The sequence below is a fragment of the Macaca thibetana genome, chromosome 8, assembly GCF_024542745.1.
Source record: "Macaca thibetana thibetana isolate TM-01 chromosome 8, ASM2454274v1, whole genome shotgun sequence".
NCBI lineage: Eukaryota > Metazoa > Chordata > Mammalia > Primates > Cercopithecidae > Macaca > Macaca thibetana.
Window position 1 is genome coordinate 59,552,244 of NC_065585.1, and position 27,020 is coordinate 59,579,263.

At 37.0% G+C, this 27,020-nt stretch overlaps 2 protein-coding genes across 3 annotated transcripts in view; both read left to right on the plus strand.

Moving 5' to 3' along the window:
* The window catches only part of CA1 (carbonic anhydrase 1), a 51,422-nt gene extending 38,789 nt beyond the window's left edge, over positions 1-12,633 (plus strand). The window contains exons 3-8 of the mRNA XM_050801241.1: positions 2,263-2,460; positions 3,649-3,767; positions 7,344-7,439; positions 8,398-8,460; positions 11,097-11,252; positions 12,191-12,633. Coding sequence (XP_050657198.1) covers positions 2,263-2,460; positions 3,649-3,767; positions 7,344-7,439; positions 8,398-8,460; positions 11,097-11,252; positions 12,191-12,307 — 749 coding nt within the window. The 3' untranslated portion in view covers positions 12,308-12,633. The remainder of the gene's footprint in view (positions 1-2,262; positions 2,461-3,648; positions 3,768-7,343; positions 7,440-8,397; positions 8,461-11,096; positions 11,253-12,190) is intronic.
* RBIS (ribosomal biogenesis factor) overlaps positions 1-27,020 on the plus strand; it is an 872,964-nt gene that overhangs the window by 750,092 nt on the left and 95,852 nt on the right. The gene's annotated exons all lie outside the window — the stretch shown is intronic.

Consider the following 27,020-nt stretch of genomic DNA (forward strand, 5'->3'; position numbering starts at 1 on the left):
CATCAATCTCCTTGTACATCTCCATCAGAGCTCCTGGGTGACCAGGTGCATTGCCAATGAGCAGTGATATTTTGAAAGGAATCTTCTTTTACAGAGGAGTAGAGCTCAACAGTGGGCTTCAAAATATTCAGTAAACCAGGCTGTAAACAGATGTGCTGTCATTCAGGCTTTGTTGTTCCTTTTAGAGAACACAGGCAGAGTAGATTGAGCATAATTCTTAACGGTCCTAGGATTTTCAGAATACTAAATGAGTGTTGGCTTCAACTTAAAGTCAACAACTGCATTTGACCCTAACAAAAGAGTCAGGCTATTTTTTAAAACTTTGAAACCATGCATTGACTTCTCCTCTCTAGCTATGAAAGTCTTAGATGTTATCTTCTTCCAATAGAAGGCTGTTTTGTCTACTCTGAAAATCTGTTCTTTAGTGTAGTCACTTTCATTGGTTATCTTAGCTAGATCTTCCGCATAACTGTCTGCAGCTTCTGTATCAGCACTTGCCACTTCACCTCGCACTTTCATGTTATGGAGATGGCATCTTTCTTTAAATCTCATAAACCAACCTCCACTAGCTTCTAACTTTTCTTCTGCAGCTTTTTTGCCTTTCTCAGCCTTCACAGAATTAAAGAGAGCTGTAAGCTTGTGTAATTAGGATTTGGCTTAAGGGAATGTGGTTGTTGGTTTGATCTTCTATCCAGACTACTCAAACTTTCTCCATATCAGCAATAATGCTTCTTTGCTTTCTTATCATTTGTGTGTGCACTGGTGTAGCATGTTTAATTTTCTCTAGGAACTTTTCTTTTGCATTCACAACTTGGCTAACTGGTACAAAAAGTCTACCTTTTGGCCAGTCTCAACTCTTGACATGCCTTCCTCACTGGGCTTAATCATTTCTAGCTTTTGATTCAAAGTGAGAAACATGTGACTCTTCCTCTTACTGGAATACTTACAGGTCATTGTAGGGTTATTAATCAGATTAATTTCAATATTGTTGTCTCAGGGAATAGGAAGACTTATAGAGAGGGAGAGAGATGGGGAACAGCCAGTCAATAAAGTAGTTAAAACACACACAACATTTACAGGCTAAGTACATCATCTTTTTTTTTTTTTTTTTTTGAGACGGAGTCTTGCTCTGTCGCCCAGGCTGGGGTGCAGTGGCCGGATCTCAGCTCACTGCAAGCTCCACCTCCTGGGTTTACGCCATTCTCCTGCCTCAGCTTCCTGAGTAGCTGGGACTACAGGCGCCCGCCACCTCGCCCGGCTAGTTTTTTGTATTTTTTAGTAGAGATGGGGTTTCACCGTGTTAGCCAGGATGGTCTCGATCTCCTGACCTCGTGATCCACCCGTCTCGGCCTCCCAAAGTGCTGGGATTACAGGCTTGAGCCACCGCGCCCGGCCTAAGTTCATCATCTTACTTGGACGTGGTTTATGGTGCCACAACACTATTACAATAGTAACATCAAAGATCACAATGATAGATATATGAACAATTAAAAAGTTTAAAATATTGTGAGAATGACCAAAATGTGACACAGAGACGTGAAGTAAACACATGCTGTTGAAAATATGCCCCTAATAAGCTTGCTTGATGCAAGATTGCTACAAATCTTCAGTTTATAAAAAATGCAATATCTGCAAAGCACAATAAAGTGAAATTCAATAAAATGAGGTATGCTTGTATTAGAAATCTATTGCTGATAACAAAATATGTATAGTCTAATCCTATATACTATGAGTATAGATCTATATTAGTAGTATTGACAAATACATTATTTTATAGTATAATATAGAAAAGAGACCAGGGCAGTGGCTCATGCCTGTAATCCCAGCACTTTGGGAGACAGAGGCGGGTGGATCACTTGAGGTCAGGAGTTCGAGACCAGCCTGGACAACATGATGAAACCCCATCTCTACTAAAAATACAAAAAAATTGGCCAGGTGTGGTGGCACATGCCTGTAATCCCAGACACTCGAGAAGCTGAAGCATGAGAATTGCTTGAGCTTGGGACACAGAGGTTGCAGTGAGCCGAGAGCACATCACTGCACTGCAGCCTGGGTGACAGAGCAAGACTCTGTCAAAAAAAAAAAAAGAAAGAAAGAAAGAAAAGGGACATTTTCAAACACAGAATTTGTATTAATCTTAACAGAATATCATTTAATACACTTAAACCCTAATCTAGTAAGCAAACAGGTAACTACACTCCTAAAACTTGGAATCAAGCATTTGATAAAGTATTGATTTTACACATGTGTTTGTCCTTGTAGGTCCTGAACAATGGAGCAAGCTATATCCCATTGCCAATGGAAATAACCAGTCCCCTGTTGATATTAAAACCAGTGAAGCCAAACATGACACCTCTCTGAAACCTATTAGTGTCTCCTACAACCCAGCCACAGCCAAAGAAATTATCAATGTGGGACATTCCTTCCATGTAAATTTTGAGGACAACGATAACCGATCAGGTGAGCTGAAAGACCCTGCTGATATTTTTTTTCTTACAGTCTGCTGGGGAAGTTTAAAAAATAGTACTCGAGAAACATGACACCCATTCTAAGTCTTTTGTGCTTGTGTGTAGCGTTACTGTAATCTAGTGAGGCATCTTGGACTTCTGGAAAATGCCCAGGTGGTAAAGACAATTTTTGGAATTCCCAGCTCTGTATTTTCAGTCTTTCTTCTCAAAGTCACCATCACATCTCTTCTGGTCATTCTGGTATCTGTGTGCTCACTTCACTCTCTCTGAATAAACAGTATTTATCCAGAAAGGTCTAGTGAACCAGTCATTACAAATATAACAACTGAAAAGAAAAATATTTTCTAATTGGGATGAAGATGAATGAGCACAGTAGAAAAGAAAAACAAAGCAGTGACTGAATTATCCTTATACTCCAGAATCTGGAACAAATTTTGCTACAGAGTTAGCTTTTCATGAAGGTTTATTGAATATTTTATTAAATGACAATTCCATAAAACAGTTCTACTGATTTAAAATGCTAAACTTGTTTGCGAGCTTCTGAAGCCTAAATTTTAAGTACTTTGGGGCTATGTCCATTTTTAATATTAGATTAGGTCTGGTATGATGTGCATTTAGCTAATATTATCATTGGATAGGCTCTCCAAACAAAGTTTTAAAAGTGTCCCACTGCCCCACTGGTACTCTCTCTTGGTCCTTGGCCAGGGATTCTCAACAAAGCTGTCAATATACACTGTTGTGTCTTCATCAGTTGCAGAGTAGGTGATGAATGGTTCATTACTCAAAATAAACTACTAAAGATTTTTGATGCATATTGTCTATGTTGAAAGAATGAAGGAATAAATTTGCAAATAAAAGGAGATTCAAGGACAGCCCTGTAATGATATAATTCACTCACCTTGCAATATGCCTTCTAGGAGTTGGAAATAGGTAAAATTATAGCTCGTGTGCTGGGAAATGTATATAACTCATGGAATATCTCATCAATGCCACAGTCAGGTGTGTACCATACATATGACTGTCATCCTCATAGATGTGGGGTAAAACAAGATGAAAGTGTAGGCACTAATGTTTGTTTTCACTTCTAGTCAACACAATTTAGTGTTGGTTTGTATTAAATGCAACGATAAGCTAGAGTTTGCGGAGCATCAGACTAACAATCGGTTCCCTTTTCTTCCAGTGCTGAAAGGTGGTCCTTTCTCCGACAGCTATAGGCTCTTTCAGTTCCATTTTCACTGGGGCAGTTCAAATGAGTATGGTTCTGAACATACAGTGGATGGAGTGAAATATTCTAGCGAGGTAATGTAATTTAGTAAGTGAGAGATAATTACCCTGAGAGTACTCCCAGAAGCAGTTTCTCCCTTCTCTCCTAAAACAACATCATAACGACTCCAAAGGAATGAGTATTCCACTAATGAACTCCCAGGTTCCATTAAAATCAAGCACAGACACATAACGTTTGGCAAGAGAGTGAAATGTTTCATGTGGAAAGAGGCAGCTAAACTCCTGAGCCCAAGATTCACCTTTCCCTGAGAATGCCTCAAAAACTGTTACCTTAATATCATGGCTAGCTTCAAAGGGTGACACTGCTCTCCTTTAAAGCTCTAACCTCAAATGGAACACACAACCATTTCCTCTTTATTTAAATGTTCAAGTTTGGACACACCAGCAGTATGGTTGTGACCAAGCTGGGACAATTCAATGAGACTCTACTATCAGCTCGAATTTAACCATAGCAATGGTCACAGAGAACAGCATACACCTAGATGAGGGTCTGAGCTTCCCTGGCTCTTAAACTGCTGTCACATGGAATTTGTGACTTATTTCAGGACATTATTACCTGTATATCCAAAGAAAAATTGAAGACATGTACACCAAACTGTCAATAGAGGGTCTGGGAGATTAAAATGGGAGAAATTTTGCTCTTTACTTTAGATGTGTGAATTATATAATACATGTGTACCCATACACGCAGGTTGACTCTTTAATTTTGCTTTCATCAAAGTGAATTCTATAATATACATAATTTTGCAACCTGCTTTTTTCTATTTACCCATTTATCACGATAATTTTTAAAAATCAGAAGAATGGGCCAGGCGCGGTGGCTCAAGCCTGTAATCCCAGCACTTTGGGAGGCCGAGGCGGGCGGATCACGAGGTCAGGAGATCGAGACCATCCTGGCTAACACGGTGAAACCCCGTCTCTACTAAAAATACAAAAAGAAATTAGCCGGGCGTGGTGGCGGGCGCCTGTAGTCCCAGCTACTCGGGAGGCTGAGGCAGGAGAATGGCGTGAACCCGGGAGGCGGAGCTTGCAGTGAGCCGAGATCGCGCCACTGCACTCCAGTCTGGGCCACAGAGCGAGACTGCGTCTCAAAAAAAAAAAAAAAAGAAGAAGAATGAATTTCACCTCACTTTTTTACTTTCTGTATAGTATTTCATTTGGGTGAATACATCATAATTTATTTAACTGCCTTCTATTGATGAACAATCACAACATATGATTTTTGTTTAATTGGTTTCTTTTCCTTTTATTAAAAAATGCTTCAGTAAATATATCTGTACATATATATTGTGCACTAATGAAAGTAATTATGTAGGATAGATTTTTACAGGGCAGATTGCCAAGTTACAAAGTATATGTATCTTTTATTCTGATAGAATATCAGTGATTGTGTACAAATAAAACTTGCTTTACCTTGTGTTGTAAAGCACGACTAACACCTTTCAATGCTGCGAGAATCTGTTAATTGGATTTTCCCCTCCATAAAATTGAAGATAGATTAAAATTAAATGGACTAACAGCCTAAATTAGTATTATCTTTTTGGAAAGACAGTTGGTAGTATCCAAGAAAACTAAATTAGTGACTCTCTCACCTAAATTGAGAAAAATCAATATAACCCATGCTAGATATGAGAGACACTTAGCCACAAAGTTTAGCATGTGATTAAATTCAATTCAATAAACCTTCTTGGGATAGCTATAAGACACTAGATTTGAGAGACAGGGCAGCCTGTTGCCTAAGAATGCAAGTACCCAGCTGACTGCCAGGGTTTGAATCAAAGCTCGACCACTTACTAGCTGTACAACTTCGAACGAATCACTCTATGCTCCAATATTCCTATATAGCGAATCTAGATAATATAACATTAGTATCCATCTCAATGATTGTTAAGAGCATGAAAAGAGTAAACCCATACAGAGCACACTTAGACCAGCACCTTTCATGTTGCATGTGCTGAATAATGTTACTTAACATTTCCATAGAGACACAAGCAAGCCCTTTTCAAGCAGGGAAGTGTAGGCATAAATTATTGTGATTAAATAAATATAGTAGTAAATGGCAGTATGACTATTCACAAAGAAGCACAGGAATACAGATGTAAGAATAATTAATTATAAGTAGGGACAGAATCTAGACTGGCATGGTCAGAGGAAATTGCAATAAGTGATCTCTCTGAATATACTGTCTTAATCATTCTTTTTTCATTCAACAAATATTCATTGAACACCTACAATATGCCAGATACTCTCTTTATTTATTTTTGGTTTGTATTTATTTATTTATTTTTGAGAAAGAGTCTTGCTCTCTCACCCAGGCTGGAGTCCAGAGGTGCAATCTCGGCTCACTGTAACCTCCTTCTCTCAGGTTCAAGTGATTCTCCTGTCTCAGCCTCCTGAGTAGCTGGGATTACAAGCATGTGCCACCATACCTGGCTAATTTTGTATTTTTAGTAGAAACGGAGTTTCACCACGTTGGTCAGGCTGATCTCAAACTCCTGACCTCGTGATCCACCCTCCTCGGCCTCCCAAAGTGCTGAAATTACAGGCGTGAGATACTGTTTTTAAAAAGTACTTGTGATCAGAACTTGCATTTGATAGGGAAAATAAAAATTTCAGAGGAAGGAAGGGAAGAAGGAAGGGAGGGAGGGAGGGAGAAGAATAGGAAGAAGAGAGATTAAATAAGCAATATGGATAGAATTGTTTTGATTTGTGGTGGTTACTTTATGTTGGATGATCAGAAAAGAATTGTTTAAGGAGTGGCATTTGAGTTCAACCCTAACTCAAGACAAAAGTCTGCCACTTGAAGATCATGGGGAAGGAAATTCCAGAGAATATTAGAAGCTAATGCAAAGACTCAAAGTTGTGATGAAGTATAATCTGTAAGATGTGAATGTTGATAGGTGGGGAAAGTAAGAAATGAATGATAATTGTTGTACTTATTGATTCAGCAATTAAAAAACCTTATCCTAGGAAGGTAAATTTAAGCAGGTTTGGCAAGAAGGAAATCTAGAGTTCTATTTTGGCCAGATTAAGTTTGAAACATCTATTAGACATCCATGTAGAGATATCAAGAATACATACATACATACTTGGATATACAAATCTAGAGTTTGCAGAGACATTAAACTGGAGATATTTGAGAGGCATCTCAAAAGGGCACTAATGTGCTTGAAAGAATCCGTTCTTGGCCGAGACTCCCAGATACTCCAGGAACCCTTTCTCACGAATTTACTACAAAGTACCTCATGTGAGAGAAAATTACTACAATCATTTTCCCAAAAACTAGTTAGTCATGTTTCCTGATCCTTTCATAACAAAGAGAGATACATTTAAAGGACTAATATTAAATAACAATATTGTAGGAAAGGACATTTTGCTTACTGGTTCCAGGTTTTGCAATCTCTACTTGGCACACAGATAACCCTTCCTAAGAGTAACAAGGTAACTCCTCTAATCCACTGGATAAAGGTTCACATAAGTTTTATGTATCTAAGCCAAGATACATCATCATATGGTAACAAGTTAACTTATAACTTACCTTTTGTCATCATACTGGTATAAATAATTAATTAACCAGAGTATCATTTTTAGCTTCATATAGTTCACTGGAATTCTGCAAAATACTCCAGCCTTGCTGAAGCTGTCTCAAAGGCTGATGGTTTGGCAGTTATTGGCGTTTTGATGAAGGTGAGTTACAGGTAGTTAAGTTACACAGCTCTGCTTCCAATTAGACCTCAAAATAGAAGGAAATAAGGCAACATATATTTTAGAATTTCTTATTTTAAAGTTCCCATTCAACCGATGACTACAGGTGAAAAAATAGTTCCCTAGGATTTTATTGCTTGGTTTTATCTCTGCTTTTCCCTCTGAGAGAAATGAGTTTCAGGTGCAGGTGAGATAGAAAGGTGTTCATAGGGAAAAAGGAATTTCTATTTCCCAGCTCTTCCAAATTCCCCTTCCTCTAAAATTCCTACCTCATAGACTCTGAAATTTATTAATTTAATATTTCATCAGGAAAGAAATATTATTAAATATTAATAAGGAAACCTGAAACCATAGATTCAGAAATTTATCAATTTAAAATCTCATTAGGAAAGAAATAAAGAGAATTTTTTCTTACAAAGAACATTCAGTTGATTTTTTTAAATGGGAGATGTTGCTCAAATACTCTATAGAAGAATCCCTGAAAAGTTCTACAAAAAAGTTATTATTAAATTGGGTATGCCTGGGTAACTAAGTAACTCTGGAAATTATAGCATCTCTACTTAACCTTTACTGAGCACTTACAATATGCCAAAAACTGTAGTAATGATAAGTAACATAACAGACCAAAATAAGAGATTTGTTTTCATGTCAGTTTTGATAAATTTCTAGATTTTGCCCTGTAAAACTTTGAACATATTGCCAACAATCAAGTTTAATCAAGTTTTTTGTTTGCTACTTTATCCGTAGGTACATATTATAAACAATTTATAGAGTACAAAGGCTCTCAAAGACATACAGCTTGAAAAACTTCTCCTTCTAAAGCAGAGAGAAAATACCTTATCTCTCGTCAGTTGCTAATTGAAAAAAAATTGAAGCTTAGCTAAGCAGTGTTTGATTGACAATAATCTTTATCTCATACTTTATTTTCTTAAATCTCCAGGTTGGTGAGGCCAACCCAAAGCTGCAGAAAGTACTTGATGCCCTCCATGCAATTAAAACCAAGGTAAATACACTAAATAAGTAGTTTAAATCAGAGAACAAGAATTTACAAATCTATGGAAATCATTTAATGAAGTATTAAAACCGGGAAGTAGGAAGGCGATAGCAAAAGCTACCAACTAAAAATCAAGGTGCTACTTCAACATTGCCTACCTCTGAGAAAGTCTCTAATGCAGGGGATTGTTTTGGTTTTTTGTTTTTCATAGTTATGGTTTATTTATTTCAGCAGAATATGGCCTGTAGAAAAGCAGATTACATAGCCATTTAAATTTGCTTGAAAAACTGTATCTAACAAAATTGTGATTTTCCATTTGACAAATAAAGATATCTCTAGTTTTTTAGCAGTACAAATATTCAGAAGTAAAGGGCATTCTTTTGAGATACGATTGATATACAATCTTTGATAACCATAACTCTCATTAGTCAACTCAAAAAATGGATTTTTTGATATACACAAACTTAGCTTTATTGTTTTAATGGTAAGTAGTTAAAACATAAATCAGAGATTTGTCATTTTTTGCAGCATGGAGAACTGTCATATTTTTGTGTAAAATAAATATGACTTATGCTGATTCTAGAAAAGATTAAACTTAAGTGAGTGTCTTATAAAGTATAAATGACAGAAGATAAAAAATAAGCCCTCAACTCAAGAGTTATCAAAAAAATATGAAAAGAAAATAGAAGGAAATAATTAGTGAAGATAAAAGCAGAAAAGAATAAAATAAGAAAGAAAATTTATGGCCGGGTGTGGTGGCTCATGCCTGCAATCCCTGCACTTTGGGAGGCCGAGGCGGGCAGATTGCCTGAGGTTTCAGGATTGAGATTGCAGGAGTTCAAGACCAGCCTGACCAACATAGTGAAATCCCATCTATACCAAAAATACAAAAAATTAGCCAGGCATGGTGGCGCACGCATGTAGTCCTAGCTACTCAGGAGGTTGAGGCGGGAGAATCGCTTGAACCTGGGAGGTGGAGGCTGCAGTGAGCCGAGATTTTGCCACTGCACTCTAGCCTGGGTAACAGAGCAAGACTCTATCTTAAATAAATAAATTTTAAAAAGAAAAATGATGACTAAGTAAGGGGTAAAATTTCATCAATAAATTGAAAAGTTGATTCTTTCGAAGAACAACAAAAAAGTCAGAATATGGGGAAGCTGGATAAAGAGAAAAAAAGCCATACATATAAAACTTTATTAGAAATAAATGGGTTATGACTAAAGATATAGAAGAAAATTTTAAGAGACAAAATTTTTTATAACATTATGCCAATAAATTTGAAAATTTAGATAAAATGGATAATTTTCCAAGAAAATGTGAAGTAAGGGAATTGACTCACAAGGAGTTAGAATACCTAAATAGACTGAGAACCTAAAAGTAAATGTAAACAATAGTCAAAATGTATCTATTAAACGAAAAGACTAGGCCCAGACCATTTCATGGAAAAGGGTTACTCAACTTTTAAGAAACAATCATGCCAGTGTTAACTAACCTGCCCAGATGAAGGAACAGACAGAAAACTTCCTATCAATTTAATGGAATCGATACCAAAACCGGGTATGAAAACTACAAAACACACAAAACAGAAACATAGCATAAACTTTCTTAGGAATATAGCTAAAGGAAATCCTAACATTTATTATAACAAATCAAATTCAACAGTGTATTAAAAGAGTAGTTTCTGAATTAGTAGTGTATATCCCAAAAATACAAGAATGACTCAATATTAGAAAATCTTAAATTAATTCATTATATTAACTAAAGATGAAGAAAACCTCATGATCAACTTGTTAAGTGCTTAAAAATCATTTTATAAAAGTTAATGCCCTTTCTTTAGGATGAAACAAAATGAAAGAAAACTGCCTGAAAACTTCTTGAATTTGATAAAGAATTTTACCTAGAAACTTGTATCAACATTTAACTTCATAGTGAAACACCTGAAGCATTTTCATTTGAATCAGGCACAAGACCAAGCTGCCACTGTGACCATCACAATTGAAAATTATAATAAGGGTCCTAATCAGTGCAACGAAATAATGAAAGAGTACATACTATGACAGATATTGAAATAGCAAAAGCAAAACTATCATTACGTGCAGTTGATATCATCATTAACATCCACCTGAACACTCCAGAAGAATCATCTAAAATACAGAATGCATAAAAGATTAGCATACAAATGTCAGTACATTTCCTATACACCAGTAATAATCAGAAAAGATGATAGGAATAAATAGAATAAAACTAAAACAACCAATATGCATGTCAATAAAGATCTTTGCCATTGAAATAGAATCTGGCATCATTCCTAGAGAAAAAATAAAAGCGTTATACTAGAAGTTAAATATCTTTTAAAGATACAGATTGTAAAAACGTTTTTTGCATCTTTGCTTATCTGCAACCAAATGAAGAAGGAAGAAGATGTCTTGGTCAAAAACTTACATGTAACACATTTTTCATCTTTTTTCTTCTGTTGATATTATTGTTTATACCCACAAACACACCAGTCAAGAAATACTAAATAGTAGAAAAATCAATGACTCTTAGCTAAAATGTCTACATAATGTATAACAAGATAATATAGCATATATATATTCATATAAGTATTTTATATCATGCTGTAATGATGTATTATTTTCTTCCAGGGCAAACGAGCCCCGTTCACAAATTTTGACCCCTCTACTCTCCTTCCTTCATCCCTGGATTTCTGGACCTACTCTGGCTCTCTGACTCATCCTCCTCTTTATGAGAGTGTAACCTGGATCATCTGTAAGGAGAGCATCAGTGTCAGCTCAGAGCAGGTAGAGTTGTGAATGAATGGGAACTGGGAATATGTAGCAGGAATATTACTTTAATTGGTAGTATCAGTGAGAGAGATTATTATTTCAGTCAGCTTTGTGAGAAGTTCATTTTTCCTCCCAACTTAAAAATATTAATTCGGGGACATCGGTTTATTAAACTATCCAAAACTGCATTATAATACAATTTTTTTGACCTTTATACAGAAAAAAAGTGACTCCCACTACTCTTTCCTCCTTAATAAGGAAATGTCCGACCTGTTAAATATCTTCTTAAGCATTTCAGAAATAAAAGAAAAACTGTGTGGACATTTCAATAAGATTTTGGGGAACTGTGGCTGTAAGCTGGCATACCTTGATAGTTGGCAAAATATTTTTGTTCCTTTTGTGGAGCTTAAACTTTGAAATATTCAGCAAAATATCTCATTAACTGTTGTGTATAATTGTGATTACAGTAAGTATCATTGGTTGCTCAACCACTTTTATTATGTGCCTTACATATGTTTTGGTAGCCAATTCTCATAACAAACCTACAGGACAAGAATTGTAGCCTGCTGCTAACTGACATTTGTTGAGCACATGCTGTATGTCAAGCATCATTCTAAGGGCTTTGCATGTATTAACCCGTTTAATCTTCACAACAACACAGTGAAGTAAGTACTATATGGAAACTAAGGTACCAAGCTAATACATCACTCGCCCAACATACCCCAGCTGAAATTAAAAAGTTGATACTTTAACCCAGTCATCAATAATTAAAGCAAAATGCCTGGTTCAAAGGAATGAATGTAATGGATTTAGGGCTTTCTCTCTTCCTATTAGTGATATCACTGCAATTTCTAACTCAGTTTTCTAAATATCAGTGCATTAGTAATACTGTAAATAAAACGCTTTATGCATCTTTAAAAACGTTTTATTTTTAAGATATTTTGTCCTTCCAGCTGGCACAATTCCGCAGTCTTCTATCAAATGTTGAAGGTGGTAACCCTGTCCCCATTCAGCGCAACAACCGCCCAACCCAACCTCTGAAGGGCAGAACAGTGAGAGCTTCATTTTGATGAGTCGGAGAAGAAACTTGTCCTTCCTCAAGAACACAGCCCTGCTTCTGACATAATCCAATAAAATAGTAATTTTTAAGAAACAAATGTATTTCAATATTAGCAAGATAGCACGCCTTCAGATCAACCCGTAAAACTAAGAAACTTAAATTTTTAGTTCTTACTGCTTAATTCAAGTAATCATTAGTAAGCTAGCAAATAGTAATCTGTAAGCATAAGCTTCTGCTTAAATTCAAGTTTAGTTTGAGGAATTCTTTAAAATTACAACTGAGTGATTTGTATGTCTATTCTTTTCAGTTTATTTGAACTAATAATGTTATCTCTTTCTATTGTGCATTCAGTTTCTAAAACCACTAAGTTTCTACTCCATTTACATTCAAAAATCTTACTTTACTTGCAAGAGTATTTTGCCTCAAATGTAACAACCTAAGAGCAACTGAAGATAAAATACTGAGAAATTCATTTGCTTACTCCTGAAGACAAAAATACAGCTGAGATGACAACTGGATTTAATATAATTATGCTGGCCCAACATTGCTACCATTTGTGTTGTCTGTGATCAAAAAGATTATCTTTTATATAGGAGGATGATGCTTCTGGATATTGCTTTCACTTCTTCTCCCCACGTTAGCAAGGACAATGCTTCTCTGCCATTATTACAACTAGTTAGTTTGCATGGAGAATCTTTACTTTAAAATTGGAAGAAAAGTCACAAGTGAGTGGTTTATAAAAATGCTAAAGAAGTCAGCCGGGCACGGTAGCTCACGCCTGTAATCCCAGCACTTTGGAAGGCCGAGGCGGGCGGATCACAAGGTCAGCAGATTGAGATCATCCTGGCTAACACGGTGAAACCCTGTCTCTACTAAACAAAAGACAAAAAATTAGCAGGGCGTGTTGGCGGGCCCCTGTAGTCCCAGCTACTCTGGAGGCTGAGGCAGGAGAATGGCCTGAACCCGGGAGGCGGAGCTTGCAATGAGCCGAGATCGCGCCACTGCACTCCAGCCTGGGCAACAGAGCGAGACTCCGCCTCAAAAAAAAAAAAAAAAAAAAAAAAAAAAAAAAGCTAAAGAAGTCATTTGTGCTTAGAATCATATAGAAACATCATGCAATCTTTTAATCAGATGTGCACTTCACCTTATGCTGTTTTTATCTTTAATTGACACACAATAATTGTACATATTTATGGAGTACAATGTGGTGTTTTTGTTTGTTTTTTGAGACAAGGTCTCACTCTGCCAGCCAGGGTGGAGTGTGATGGTGTGATCATAGCTCACTGCAGCCTCAAACCCCTGGGCTCAAGAATCCACCCACCTCAGCCTCTTGAGTAGTTGGGACTACAGATGCATGTCACCATGCCAGCTTAATTTTTTAATTTTTTTTTTTGTAGAGATATGGTGTCTCTATGTTGCCCAGGCAAGCAGTGTGATATTTTGATTCATGTATACAATGTGTAATGATCAAATCAGGGTAATTAGCATATCCATTACCTTAAACATTTATCATTTCTTTGTGTTGAGAATATTCAAAATCCTTTCCTCTAGCTATTTTAAAATATACAATAAATTATTGTTCATCATAGTCATCCTATTATGCTGTAAAACACTAGAACTTATTCCTCCGATATTGCCGAAGCCATATCTACATCCAGAATTCTACAAATCCTGTGTCCAGTGTTTAATCTTGTTATTTACTTTAGTTATCTCATTTGAAGTAGTAGAGACCAAGCCCAATTGTTCATTTCTGTAAATTTTAGTAAAATTACTTTAAAAACCATAAGCAGATTCTTCGTTGCTCTAAGTAAGCCTTTCTGCAAAGGCTGTGTTTGTTTTAGACCTAAAAACCATACTAAGAGACTTCTTCTGAAATATCTGACTTGGGGCCTAGAATTTAGGTGAATCCTCTTTATTAAAATGTAACTCGTTTTTATTTTATTTTTAATCAAAATTGATTTGTTTTTCTACACAAAGTTGGGAAATTTAGAATTTATTAATTGAAAAAAAATACAAACATAATGGACTCAAATAACACATTAGCTCTGCCCCCATATGCAATCTCTAAATATAAAATACTTTCTTTGCAAAGGAATCCAACTGTGTATGATACTCTATATATGCCAAATATTGAGAAAGCCTGCAACACTTATACCTGGCCTAGGATGTTATTACTTTACATGAGTTGTATTGATAGGATCTTAATTATAAAGTTATCAAAAGCTCTCAAAAGGTGAGTGCTAAAGAGGGATATGAGCTTAAGTTGAGAAATACATTTGCAAAAGATGTTCATTTGAAAACATTTTCTGAAAAGAAATTAAATGATTTAGAAATAAGTTTCATAGGAAGGATCTGAAAAACACTTGACTTGATGGTCCATATATTTTTGAAGAAGGTTAAAATGGATTCCAGCATTTAGATATGTCTGTAAGTCTTATTACAGAAAGGGCAAAAATGTGACAAAAAATACATTATGACCATCAAACATTATCCCTAAGGCAAATGCCAACTGGGGAGCATGTTTCCCCCTACTGCCTCTGCCAGAATTTCATATATTTGGCAGAACTCCTGAGATGCATTATGAATTTCTCTGAAGTAGCCAATAAAAACAGCTGTTGAGAGAAGGTATGTGAACTAGGCATTGGATCATCTGAGAGTGTAACTCATATGTGTCACTGACTCACCCTCCTCTTGTATGTCCTCATCCTTTGTCAACTTACGTCAAGAATTTAAACATCCTGCAAGGACTCTCTGGTTTTTCCATGATGTTTAGCAGCTGACCTTCTTTATGCCGCATCTATTGGCATCTAGAATGATAAGCCAGCTGGTGAGGCCCAGCGTGGGCTCAAGGATAAAGAGTGCTTCTACTCCATTCTGTTTTCTGTCTTTTCACTCGCCCTTCAGAAATACCCCACTGTACACTTATCACTATGGCACCCTTCTGCTGAACTGTGAGTCCAAAATATTTTCTACGTTGTTCATATTTTCTACATTGTTCACTTATGTAAGGTTTAGCAAATGACTCAAAATACATTAAATTCATCATAATAGGAATTAGGGCAAAGGAAATAAAGAAAAAGAAATATCTTCATTAAATTTAATTTCCTTACATGACTCAAAAGAGCAGATATCTATTTATTATAACTCTAGGAACTCCCTATCCGTGGTCTTTCTCTGTTTTGTGGTGGCAGATTCCTACCAATATGTGATTAAAGCTATGAAACTTCTTTTCCTTACCAAAAAAAGTTACATAATCAAATATAGCCAAAATTTTGCAATGAGTCTTAGAATGTTTAGAAACTCAACCTTTTGCTTCCTTTCCCATCACAAAGTCATTCCTGAATCTCAGAAAAAGATCCCTGCTCTAAACTATTTAAAAACTTAACAATGGACTCCAAGGCTCTCTTGATCTTGCATCCTAGTGTAATATTTATTTTTGCTTTTCTACCTCATTCTTTATAACACGTACCTACAAATGGAATGACAGTATATTTCTGGTATCATTCATGAATTATCTTTTATTTCTTTCTCCTCTAAAAGTATTACTTTGGGTTGATGTAAGGTTTCATTGTAGAAGAGATATAAAAAGATTTTTTTAAAAAAGAGAACCCAAACCTTAGTGAATTGTTTATTACTGGTAATAAAAGATTACAAATGAGAATAAAAGGGCATAGAAGAGAAACTTTGACTGAGGAAGACATCATCGGATAAATAAAGGGCCAAAATCATTTTAAAAGCCATCAATATTCTCTGCATCCAAGACCATGAAAGCATAAGGAAATACTTATTTTATAAGCATTATTTTCTTGATTATCTATAAACCCCAAATGTTTATTTACCAACTGATCTCCATGAGACACTGCACGGATTTTCTTATTACTCTTAATATAGTTACCAATTTTTAATCTCGGTAGATACACAAAGAGATAGGCAGACAGACAGACATAGCTACTGTATAAATTAGTATATCTACTTTGGCAAAATGGAACTATGGATATAGGTATTTAACCAATTAACAAAAGGTAGCTGATTTTGTGTTCCTAGACTTAAAGCTAAGGAAAAAAATAAAAAGAGTAAAAAATATTTTAATAGAAATACAACATATTTGAAAGAAATGTGGAGAAGTAGCCATAGGATTCTTGTATAAAATCTTGCTTTCAATAAAGAAGTAAGTCATAAGGAGTAACTTAGAGTCTTAAAAATATGTGCACACTCTCACCATGTACCAAAACAGTGAACTGGTGAACAAACGGCTTGTGTTTGAAGACTTTAGAATGCTCCGATCAGAAGTGCACTTACTAGATGTTGCAGGGAGTCAGGAACCCGGAATGGAGGGACCAGCTGGAGCTGCAGCAGAGGAACATAAGTTGTGAAGATTTCATTTTAATGTGGACATTTATCAGTTCCCAAATAATACTTTTATAATTTCTTATGCCTGTCTTACGTTAATCTCTTAATCCTGTTCTCTTCATAAGCTGAGGATGTACATCACCTCAGGGCCACTGTGATAATTGTGTTAACTGTACAAATTGATTGTAAAACATGTGTGTTTGAACAATATGAAGTCAGTGCACCTTGAAAAAGAACAGAATAACAGTGATTTTTAGGGAACAAGGGAAGACAACCATAAGGTCTTACTGCCTGTGGGGATGGGCAAAAAGAGCCATATTTTTCTTCTTGCAGAGAGCCTATAAACAGACGTGCAAGTAGGGAAGATATCACTAAATTCTTTTCCTCGCAAGGAATATTAATATTAATACCCTGGAAAGGAATGCATTCGTGGGGGGAGGTCTATAAATGGCCACTCTGGGAATGTCTGTCTTGTGCAGTTGAGATAAGGACTGAGATACACTCTGGTCTCCCACAGAACCCTCAGGCTTACTAGGGTGGGGAAAAACTCTGCCCTGGTAAATTTGTGGTCAGACCGATTCTCTGCTCTTGAACCTTATTTTCTGTTGTTTAAGATGTTTATCAAGACAATACATGCACCACTGAACACAGATCCTTAACAGTAGTTCTGCTTTTGCCCTTTGCCTTGTGATCTTTGTTGGACCCTTATCAGTAGTTCTGCTTTTGCCCTTTGTCTTGTTCCCTCAGAAGCATGTGATCTTTGTTAGACCCTTATTAGTAGTTCTGCTTTTTGCCCTTTGAAGCATGTGGTCTTTGTACCTACTGCCTGTTCTTATATCCCCTCCCCTTTTGAAATCCTTAGTAAAAAACTTGAACTTGAGGCTCAGGTGGGCATCACGGTCCTACTAACATGTGATGTCACCCTCAGCGGCCCAGCTGTAAAATTCCTCTCTTTATACTGTCTCTCTTTATTTCTCAGCCAGCTGACGCTTATGGAAAATAGAAAGAACCTACGTTGAAATATTGGGTGTAGGTTCCCCCAATAACTAGAGTTCTCTCACAATGTCATCTTGGATGCTAATCCCCTAACTATGAGAAGATAGATATAGCAGTTATGTTAGAGAAGAACAAACTTTAAATGGCTTTATTTTTTCTCTCAAAAACTAGAGTATATCTTTCCCAAGTCACTAATAAATATTTTAATACCCCTTACAGGTAGAAGCATGTTATGCTATTTAGGTATGTTACCTTCTATTATGTTATTAGATGACCTAAATTGCCAGCAGAAGCAAACATGCATAACAGAATCATATGGTGCTAGAATAACATTTAGCTACTTAAAAAAAAAATAGTTAGAACCTGATCTCACTCATATATTAAAATATATCCAAGATGGGTTAAATTTTTCAACAAAATCATTAATATGCTAGAAAATGCATAAATATTTAAATAATATCTGGTAGGAGAATTGTATTCAAAAACACCAAAGGCAAAACCCAGGAAATGGCAGAATAATTGATTGAACTGTGAAAAATTAAATATGTTGGTTGGCACAAGTATACATATGTAACAAACCTGCACGTTATGCACATGTACCCTACAACTTAAAGTATAATAATAATAAATAAATTTAGAAAAAAGAAAAGAAAAATTAAATATGTTGGTAAAAGCAGCAACAATAAAAAAATTTAATGAAAAGGAAAATGACAACTGGGAATAATGTTTCAATATAACTGGCATCCACAGGAACAATGTCCTTGTTATGTAAAAAGCTTTCACAAGTTTTAACATAAAAATTGAATTTCCAAGACAAAATGTCAAGAAGACATAAAGAGGCAATTTAGTAAAGAAGAAATACAAATAATAAATATATACGTTTTTAAATGACCCAACTTAATAATCAAAGAATTACAGATTAAAATAATGTTCTATCATTCTTTACATTCTTTAAATTAGTAAAGATTTTTAAATACACAGTGCTGTCAATGATGCAAAGAAGTAAGAGCTGTCGTACGTTGCTGAGAAGAGCATAAATTGGTACCATCTGTTCACTATTAATACAAAGGGTGTGTTCCAGAAGAAGTCTTATTATAAAAAATCATGTCGGCCGGGCGCGGTGGCTCAAGCCTGTAATCCCAGCACTTTGGGAGGCCGAGACAGGCGGATCACGATGTCAGGAGATGAAGACCATCCTGGCTAACATGGTGAAACCCCGTCTCTACTAAAAAATACAAAAAAACTAGTCGGGCGAGGTGGTGGGCGCCTGTAGTCCCAGCTACTCGGGAGGCTGAGGCAGGAGAATGGCGTAAACCCGGGAGGCGGAGCTTGCAGTGAGCTGAGATCCGGCCACTGCGCTCCAACCTGGGCGACAGAGCGAGACTCCGTCTCAAAAAAAAGAAAAAAAAGAAAAAAAAAATCATGTAACAAAAAACCATAGATTCAATATAAGACAAAAAGAGTTAAGTGGCAAAATTTTAAACTTGCTATAATAAGGTTCGCTTATCCATAACTTTGGCTTCAAAGGCTATGTGAACCTTTATTAGGTTTATGATCTTAAATTTACATTTTTATCCAAGACTGTTTCAAATGCCCATGTCCAATGCCTATTTGATATCTCCATTTAGATGTCACAAGAACATCTCAAACTACTCAAAACACGGTTCATGATGCCCTCTCAAAGCTGGTTCCCACCAGCCCCACTGTGCACAGAGATGATGAGGCACGAGGAGCTTCCTGTAGCTCAGGGGCTGCTTGGCACAGTGGAAATCCATAAAACATGGCTCTAATCAATGTCACCACTGAGCTTGATGTGATCCCTTCCTTCTAATTTGCACAGTGGAAATCCATAAAACATGGCTCTAATCAATGTCACCACTGAGCTTGATGTGATCCCTTCCTTCTAATTTTTCAAACATAATATTTTTCTTATCATTATCCTCCTCTTTTTTTCTGTTATCAAGAGCAGTGTTCTTGGACTAAACTTCCTATGTCACAAGCTACCTCCTACATTTTTTCTTTTACAGGGACGATAATACCTACCACATGAAGAAATAGATGTATTTCTAGTTCCAGTTCCATATTCCCAGGAAAAGCACCCCAGTTGGCTTGGATGGGACCCAGCTATGGTCCTATCAACTGTGGTTGGACATGGGGTGGAGATCCCATTGAATTCACTGACATTTAGGAAGATAGGCTATAGGCTGCAGGAGCAGATGCAGTTTAGGGGCCATTGTGAACCAAATGGAAACTTTAAAAAGGGTTACCACTTCTTTGAAGATGAGAGAGGAAAAAGATCGGGCTAGGAGTAAAGTTAGGTGAATCTAGGTAAAGTTTAGAACTGGGCTCATTTGAGAAAGACACTCCCAATTCTGAAATCTGAATTTTCCTTGAAATTTTTAATGGTAGAATCCTAGCATGTTGGCCGGGCGCGGTGGCTCAAGCCTGTAATCCCAGCACTTTGGGAGGCCGAGACGGGCGGATTACGAGGTCAGGAGATCGAGACCATCCTGGCTAACACAGTGAAACCCCGTCTCTACTAAAAAAATACAAAAAACTAGCCGGGCGAGGTGGCGGGCGCCTGTAGTCCCAGCTACTCGGGAGGCTGAGGCAGGAGAATGGCGTAAATCCGGGAGGCGGAGCTTGCAGTGAGCAGAGATCTGGCCACTGCACTCCAGCCTGGGTGACAGAGAGAGACTCCACCTCAAAAAAAAAAAAAAAAAAAAAAAAAAAAAAGGAATCCTAGCATGTCAACTTAATATCAAAAACAGCCATTTCCTTCCATCCACCATATGAACTGAATAGCAGGTCAGGAAGTTATTTTTATTTTGTAAATACTAGAGCTAATCATTAAGCCGTTTCCAGGAAAATAAATCCCTATACAAATCAGAAAATTAACTGAGTTAATCAGAAAATCAGCTCAAAAAGAAATCTAAGCTTTCAGGTGGAACACAGATTAAACAGCAGCATTTGTTACTTCCACAGAAATGAAAAGTCTCAGAAAGCTCTGCAGCTTAAATAACATGTAAAAGAAAATAAATGGAAGTTCTTGGAAACATGTATTGCTTCCTTAGATAGCTAAGATTCAATGATAGATAAAGAGAGAAGTTATACCTAGAGAAATAGTTTAGAGCCGAGAGATCTCTCAGGCATTTATTTTCTTTCTAAAATTGGGAAAATAGGGTTTTGGTGTTTTTTTTTTTTGTATTTTTGTGCATTGGCAGTGTTCAAGAAGGGTATATAAACTTTAAATTCCTTATTTCAGCAGAAATACAGTTTTCTGTTGCACTGAAGACGTTAACAAAGACTCAGTTCCAGAGACCACAGCCCAAGCCAAACATTAAGTGTTTGGAAAATGGCACCAATTTTATTAAACACTTGGGAAATCCATAGTTCTGCCAAAATGATAGCTAAGTTTTGCTTTACTTTCTGATGATTTTTTCTTGACATATTTTTCCCCTTGATTTTATTGGACCAAGCAAACAGAAACAGAAGCTCATCCATCTCCCCCTTCACTCTTGTCCCTATTTCAAGTCATTATTTCACTCTGAATTACTTACAGTGACTCTCAAACCTTTCGCCTACCTGAGTCCTGAGCTTTTGATTAAAATTTTACCTCGTCAGGGTCGTTTCCCCTAACCAGAGTTGTCAGGCTCATCATTACATTTTCTCACAGCACCCCAGGCTTCTCCTGAACAGTACTTAGTACAGTTATAATTTGTGTAATTACTCATTTAGTGTTGGTTAATCCTGGTAGGCTGTAAACACTATGAGATCAGTGATGGTGCCTGTTGTCTTCCTTTCTATATTTCCAGCAATTCACACAGTGTCTGATACATTGTAGTTGTTCAATAGACTTTCTTTTAATTTTTATTTTTAATTTTTGAGACAAAGCCTCGCCCTGTCACCAGGCTAGACTGTAGTGGTGCAATCTCAGCTTAGGACAACCTCCACCTCTCACGTTCAAGCAATTCTCCTGCCTTAGCCTCCAGAGTAGCTGAGATTACAGGTGCCCACCACCATGCCCAACTAATTTTTGAACTTTTAATAGAGACAGGGTTTCTCCATGTTGGCCAGGCTAGTCTCGAACTCCTGACCTCAGGTGATCCAACTGCCTCGGCCTCCCAAAATGCTGGGATTACAGGCATGATCCACTGCAAGGCTGACCTCAATAGACTTTTCATAAATTAGTGAACAGAATTTCCTGGCCAGTAATCTATAATCCACAAGTGACTCCCAAACCTGGGAAATAAAAATTACCTAAGGAGTTTTGGGGGTTTTGTTAAGTACAGTTTCCCAAGTCACCTTAATATTCTCACTCTAGAGATCTGGGCTGATTCAGTATATTTCTCAAAGATCCTCAAGTGATTATAATAGCCTGCTATGGTTGGGAGCCCTCCCCCTACTCCTATCTTTCTCTCTGTCTCCTTACACACACACATACACACACACTCTCTCATGCACTCACGCACACATGGTTATGGCTCTCCACTGTCTTCCCAAGTTAAGTACAGTTTGCCTAAAGTTCACAATATGTCTTCCATCTACCTTGTCTTTGTAAGACTTACCTCCCACTTGTTTGCTATTTGTACATTAAGCCTCACAAACCCATTTGACATTCTCTAGACATATCTTGCTTCTCTGTCTCTACTCATGTTCTTCTCTTCTCTAACGGTCTCCTACTTCTTCAGTCAAAATCCTGGCCATACTTTCATGTTGATTTCAAATGCCACCCCTCTAGAAAGTTCCCACAGCTGGATACAAGCCTTACCCAGCATAGCACTCCCCCCAAGACATTAGATGAGCATCTCCCCAAGCTCTTCCCCTTTGTCGTGTTTCATAGGACGCATGCACTTGATTTCTCTCTTCTTTTTTTCTTGTTTTGGAGACCAGCAGGATTGAATTTGCTTCAAGCAGTATAGTTGATCTAGCTTGATAAGGCATATGATAAACATATAAAAAGACTCTATCTTCTTTTAGAGAAGATAGGGCCTCAAACTACAACCTCAAACCTGGGTTCAAGAGATCCTCCTGCTGCTACTTCCTAAATAGCTATATCTCTTCTTTTAGACAACAGAATGCAAAAAGAGCAGGTGAGAGGAAAAAAATAAGGAAGGCAGTGATTCATCTTATCACTCATGTTTGTGTCTCTTGAAGAACTTGAGAAGTTAAAGCATACAGTGGGCACTCAATATATTTGAGTTGAACAGAGGTGCAGCTGTTCTCACCATAAAAAGAATAATACGGGCTGGGTGTGGTGGCTCACGCCTGTAATCTCAGCACTTTGGGAGGCCAAGGCGGGCGGATCACAAGGTAAGGAGTTCAAGACCAGCCTGGCCAACATGGTGAAATGCTGTCTCTACTACAAAAAATAAGCCGGGCATGATGGTGGGTGCCTGTAATCCCAGCTACTCGGGAGGCTTAGGCAGGAGAATCGCTTGAACCCAGAAGGCAGAGGTTGCAGTGAGCCGAGATCGCACCACTGCACTCCAGCCCAGGTGACAGAGTGACACTCCGTCTCAAAAAAAAAAAAAAAAAGAAAAAGAAAAAAAAGAATAATATGTTGTATGAAAAATCAAGCACAAAAAGCCAATATGACAGCTGATTTCTATGCAGCAAAAAAATTAAAGAGTAAATATACATTCAAAAAGTGATACTCTAATTCTGTCTTTATTATTCAAACATTTACTAGGTATTTCACTATGTGGAAAATATTACATTAGTATAAAGGAGATAAATGAATAAGACACTGATCCTATTAATGAGAATCTTACACATTCTAATTTTATTATACGTCTTTAGTTTTTCAACCATTTACTATGCATTTACCACCTGGAAAGCACTACCCTCATGCTGCAAGGCATACAGCAATGAATAAGAATAGAACCCGTCAAAAGGACCTTACAATCCTACTGAGGAGACTTAACTGTAAGACCAATAGGAATTAAATGCATACTATAATATGTACACAACCACATGCTAGGAAGCCAAAGGAATAATGATTTAACTTTGACTTCCTATTGCTAGTTATCCAGCAAGGTTTTTCTATTGGTGTATGAGCTACAAATTTGCCTCTCTTCCAGGATACAATTAATCTGCTCAACAAATTGGAATGCTACAGAAGGGTTTGAAACCTGTTGTTGGCCGTTTCTCCTGGGATGAGGAATATGCAAGATGAATAGGCCTAACTTGAGAAGAATAGATATCATTAAAGAAAAGCCATCTTGTTGTACAAACTAAAATACGTAAAAGATAATGCAACTGACAAATAGTAGTAAGTCCATGCTAAAACTTCAGATACAAGATAATGGTGTGCCCTGGAAAAAAAGCCAGGACCAGCTGGATAATCCAGAATGTAGACACACAATCAAGAGCCCCAGTCCCAAAGTTGAGATTGAGGAACCAGACTTCAATTTCTGTATTAAAAAAAAAAATGGGTGAAAGTGTGTTATTGTCCACATTTTAGACAACCTTGGTTAACAATGCCTGGACTCAGATACACAGAATTGGACAGAAGCAGTTATTAGAACCAGATCACATGGTCAATAGCAATAGCAGGGTTGGCTAGGTGTGGAGTTCCTAGTTGTTAGGGCGGGCTTCTCATATCCCTTCCTTTGTTTAAGCTCAGGTTATATTTTGGATTGTGTTTGCATCAAGCAGTGTAGTTGACCCAGCTATGAAAAGGCGTAAATAAGGAGGGCTTTTAAAAAGAGATATAAGAACAACACAGTCCCCTTTGCTTGCCATTATCAAATTTCCAAGCCAAGTTCAAGCTACATTATTATAAATCTGCTCCCGACCTGTTTTGAAAGGTTACTTGAAATCAAATAGAGCAAACCAAAACTAAAGTTGCGTTAGGTTAAACCTGATTTAAAAATAAATGATTTAACACTTTAAAGAACAAAGGAAACATTCTGTGAAGTTACAGTCTATTTGGAAAATTCGAAAACGATTCCAAATGTTTCCCACTGGGCAATGTGGACAGAGTCTTAAGAAAGGTAACTGAATGGCAGGTTTTTTTCTGTGGACAGAAAACTTGTTGATGCGCATTGTACATTATATCACAGTTATCTATGACCTGATGGACCCATGAGATGAACTTGGACCCAAGGACCTCATAATAGGAATGAACACGGCTGTGTAACAGTAACAGACCAGCTTCACTGAGAACTTAGTGGCACCACTCTGTTGGAGTGAATCTTTTCTTGGTAAGAATGTACCCACTTTGCAATTCAAAGTATTGAAACAATGTAGGCAAATCAACCACAGTTAAACAAGGGTATGTGATAGTGTAGTTAAAATGCTGGAGGCACCGGAAATGGGAGCAAACTTTACCCAAACAACATTTATTAAACAACTAAAATGTGTCACCCCCACGCAGACACCCAGCCTCTCAACTTATCCCGGATCCCTCTTAACTTCCCTCATCATTTCCAAGTCCATTAACACATCATTATTAAAGTCATCCTTGCTTCTTGCAGGGATAATCACCACCCTAACTGGAGCCTCTGCCTCTATGGTTGCCCTTCTCTTAATTATACTTCCCCATCCAGGGTTCAATATAATCAACTATTTCCCTGTATAAAACCCTTTGCGTTCCTCTTTTGATTTAGGATAAACTCTGAGTTCCTTAAAATGGCTCTTGAGACCTCTGGGATGTGTCCTAACTTACCTCTCCTGCTTCACCTCCCACTACTCTCCTCAAGCAACCTGTGCTCCAGCCACACAGACCTGTCTTCAGTTCCCTTAACAGGTTACACCTCTACATTCCTCAGTGCCTTTGCACAGTCAGTAGCATGTCTCGTGGTGCTATATCTTCTTCAAGATGCAAGCAAATATCTGTGTCATTCTAAAAAATTCTTTGGTCCCATAAGAAATAGTTACACAGACCCTTAGACCTAAACAAGAAGGAGACCTGGGCTAAACCCTGCACTTTAGAGGACCTCACACATCATCAACAAACAAAACTAAATTTCTTGAGGAACATATACACATAACTGTCTTTTTGTATCTGATGCTCAGACTGGCACAGCAGAACCCATAGCCCTAAATACCTGTTGTCATGACTAAAATGATTGAGGGCCCAAGGAAATACCTCTCCAAGTCTTTAGTCCTATGTCCTTGAAACAAAAGGCCACTGTGTCTGAACGAGGCAAGGTTTTGTGGGTTGTGCCACTGCCAGTGCTGGAGATGGAGACTGCTGCAGAGCATGGGGAGGATTTGAGCAGTAATAGCACTTAGGCAAGAGAGGCCACAGTAGTCATTCTCTTCAAACAACATATGTGCAGTAGATTCTTACAAAATAAACTGTTACTCCCAGTTCTCAGAAGAGAGAGCCAAGTACACATTTTCTTGTCTATGTGCTCAAATTTATGGTTCTAGAGATACTCACAAATGAATGAGTATTCATAGCAGTTGCATATGGCAGCTGAGGAACATTTTGAAATTTTAAGCAATTCATACTACTCTTAAATGTGCATGTAAGTTGTTCTAGATGTAACATGTGTGACACATCAATCCAATTGGCAACTAGATGGACACTGCTAGAATTGGGAATTGTTTTCTTTTTATAAAAATACAATGTAATTAAATTTTCAAAAAATTGAATTACAAATTTCAGCTTTAACTAATTTTTCAAAAATGCCTTGTTTAATACTTTGATTTTATATCATACCTTTTATTTTTAATAGATGATATAAAAATACATTTTAAAAAATATGAAAATGACAGATTTTTAATTTTGTGTATTATTTAACTTTAACTTGATTTATTTATTTATTGCGACAAAGTCTCTGTTGCCCAGGCTGGAGTCCACTGGCATGCTCTTGGCTCACTGCAACCACTGTCTCCCACGTACAAGCAGTTCTCGTGCCTCAGCCTTCTAAGTAGCTGGGATAACAGGCATGTGCTACTACGCCCAGCTAATTTTTGTATTTTTAGTAGAAACAGGGTTTCACCATGCTGGCCAGGCTGGTCTTGAACTCCTGACCTCAAGTGATCCACCCTCCTCGGCCTTCCAAAGTGCTAGAATTATAGGCGTGAGCCGCCACATCTGGCACGAGTTGATTTTAAAATGTTAACATTATATGCATTGTGAACACAGTATATTTTTAGATATTTACATTATTACTATCAATAGTATACAAATTATGTAAAAATCTTGATCATAAAATTATAATTCACTAGTTTGCTAAAATTAAGGCCAGAAAAATATATTTGTGGAACAAATACATTTTATTTATGAATTATTTTATTTTATTACTCATCTAAACATTACCAAATATTCAATTGAATGCACAGATTTATCCATGAATATTTAAATCAGTTGTATTTGATATTGTACTGACTTTTGGTCACAAAAAATCATAACTTTACAT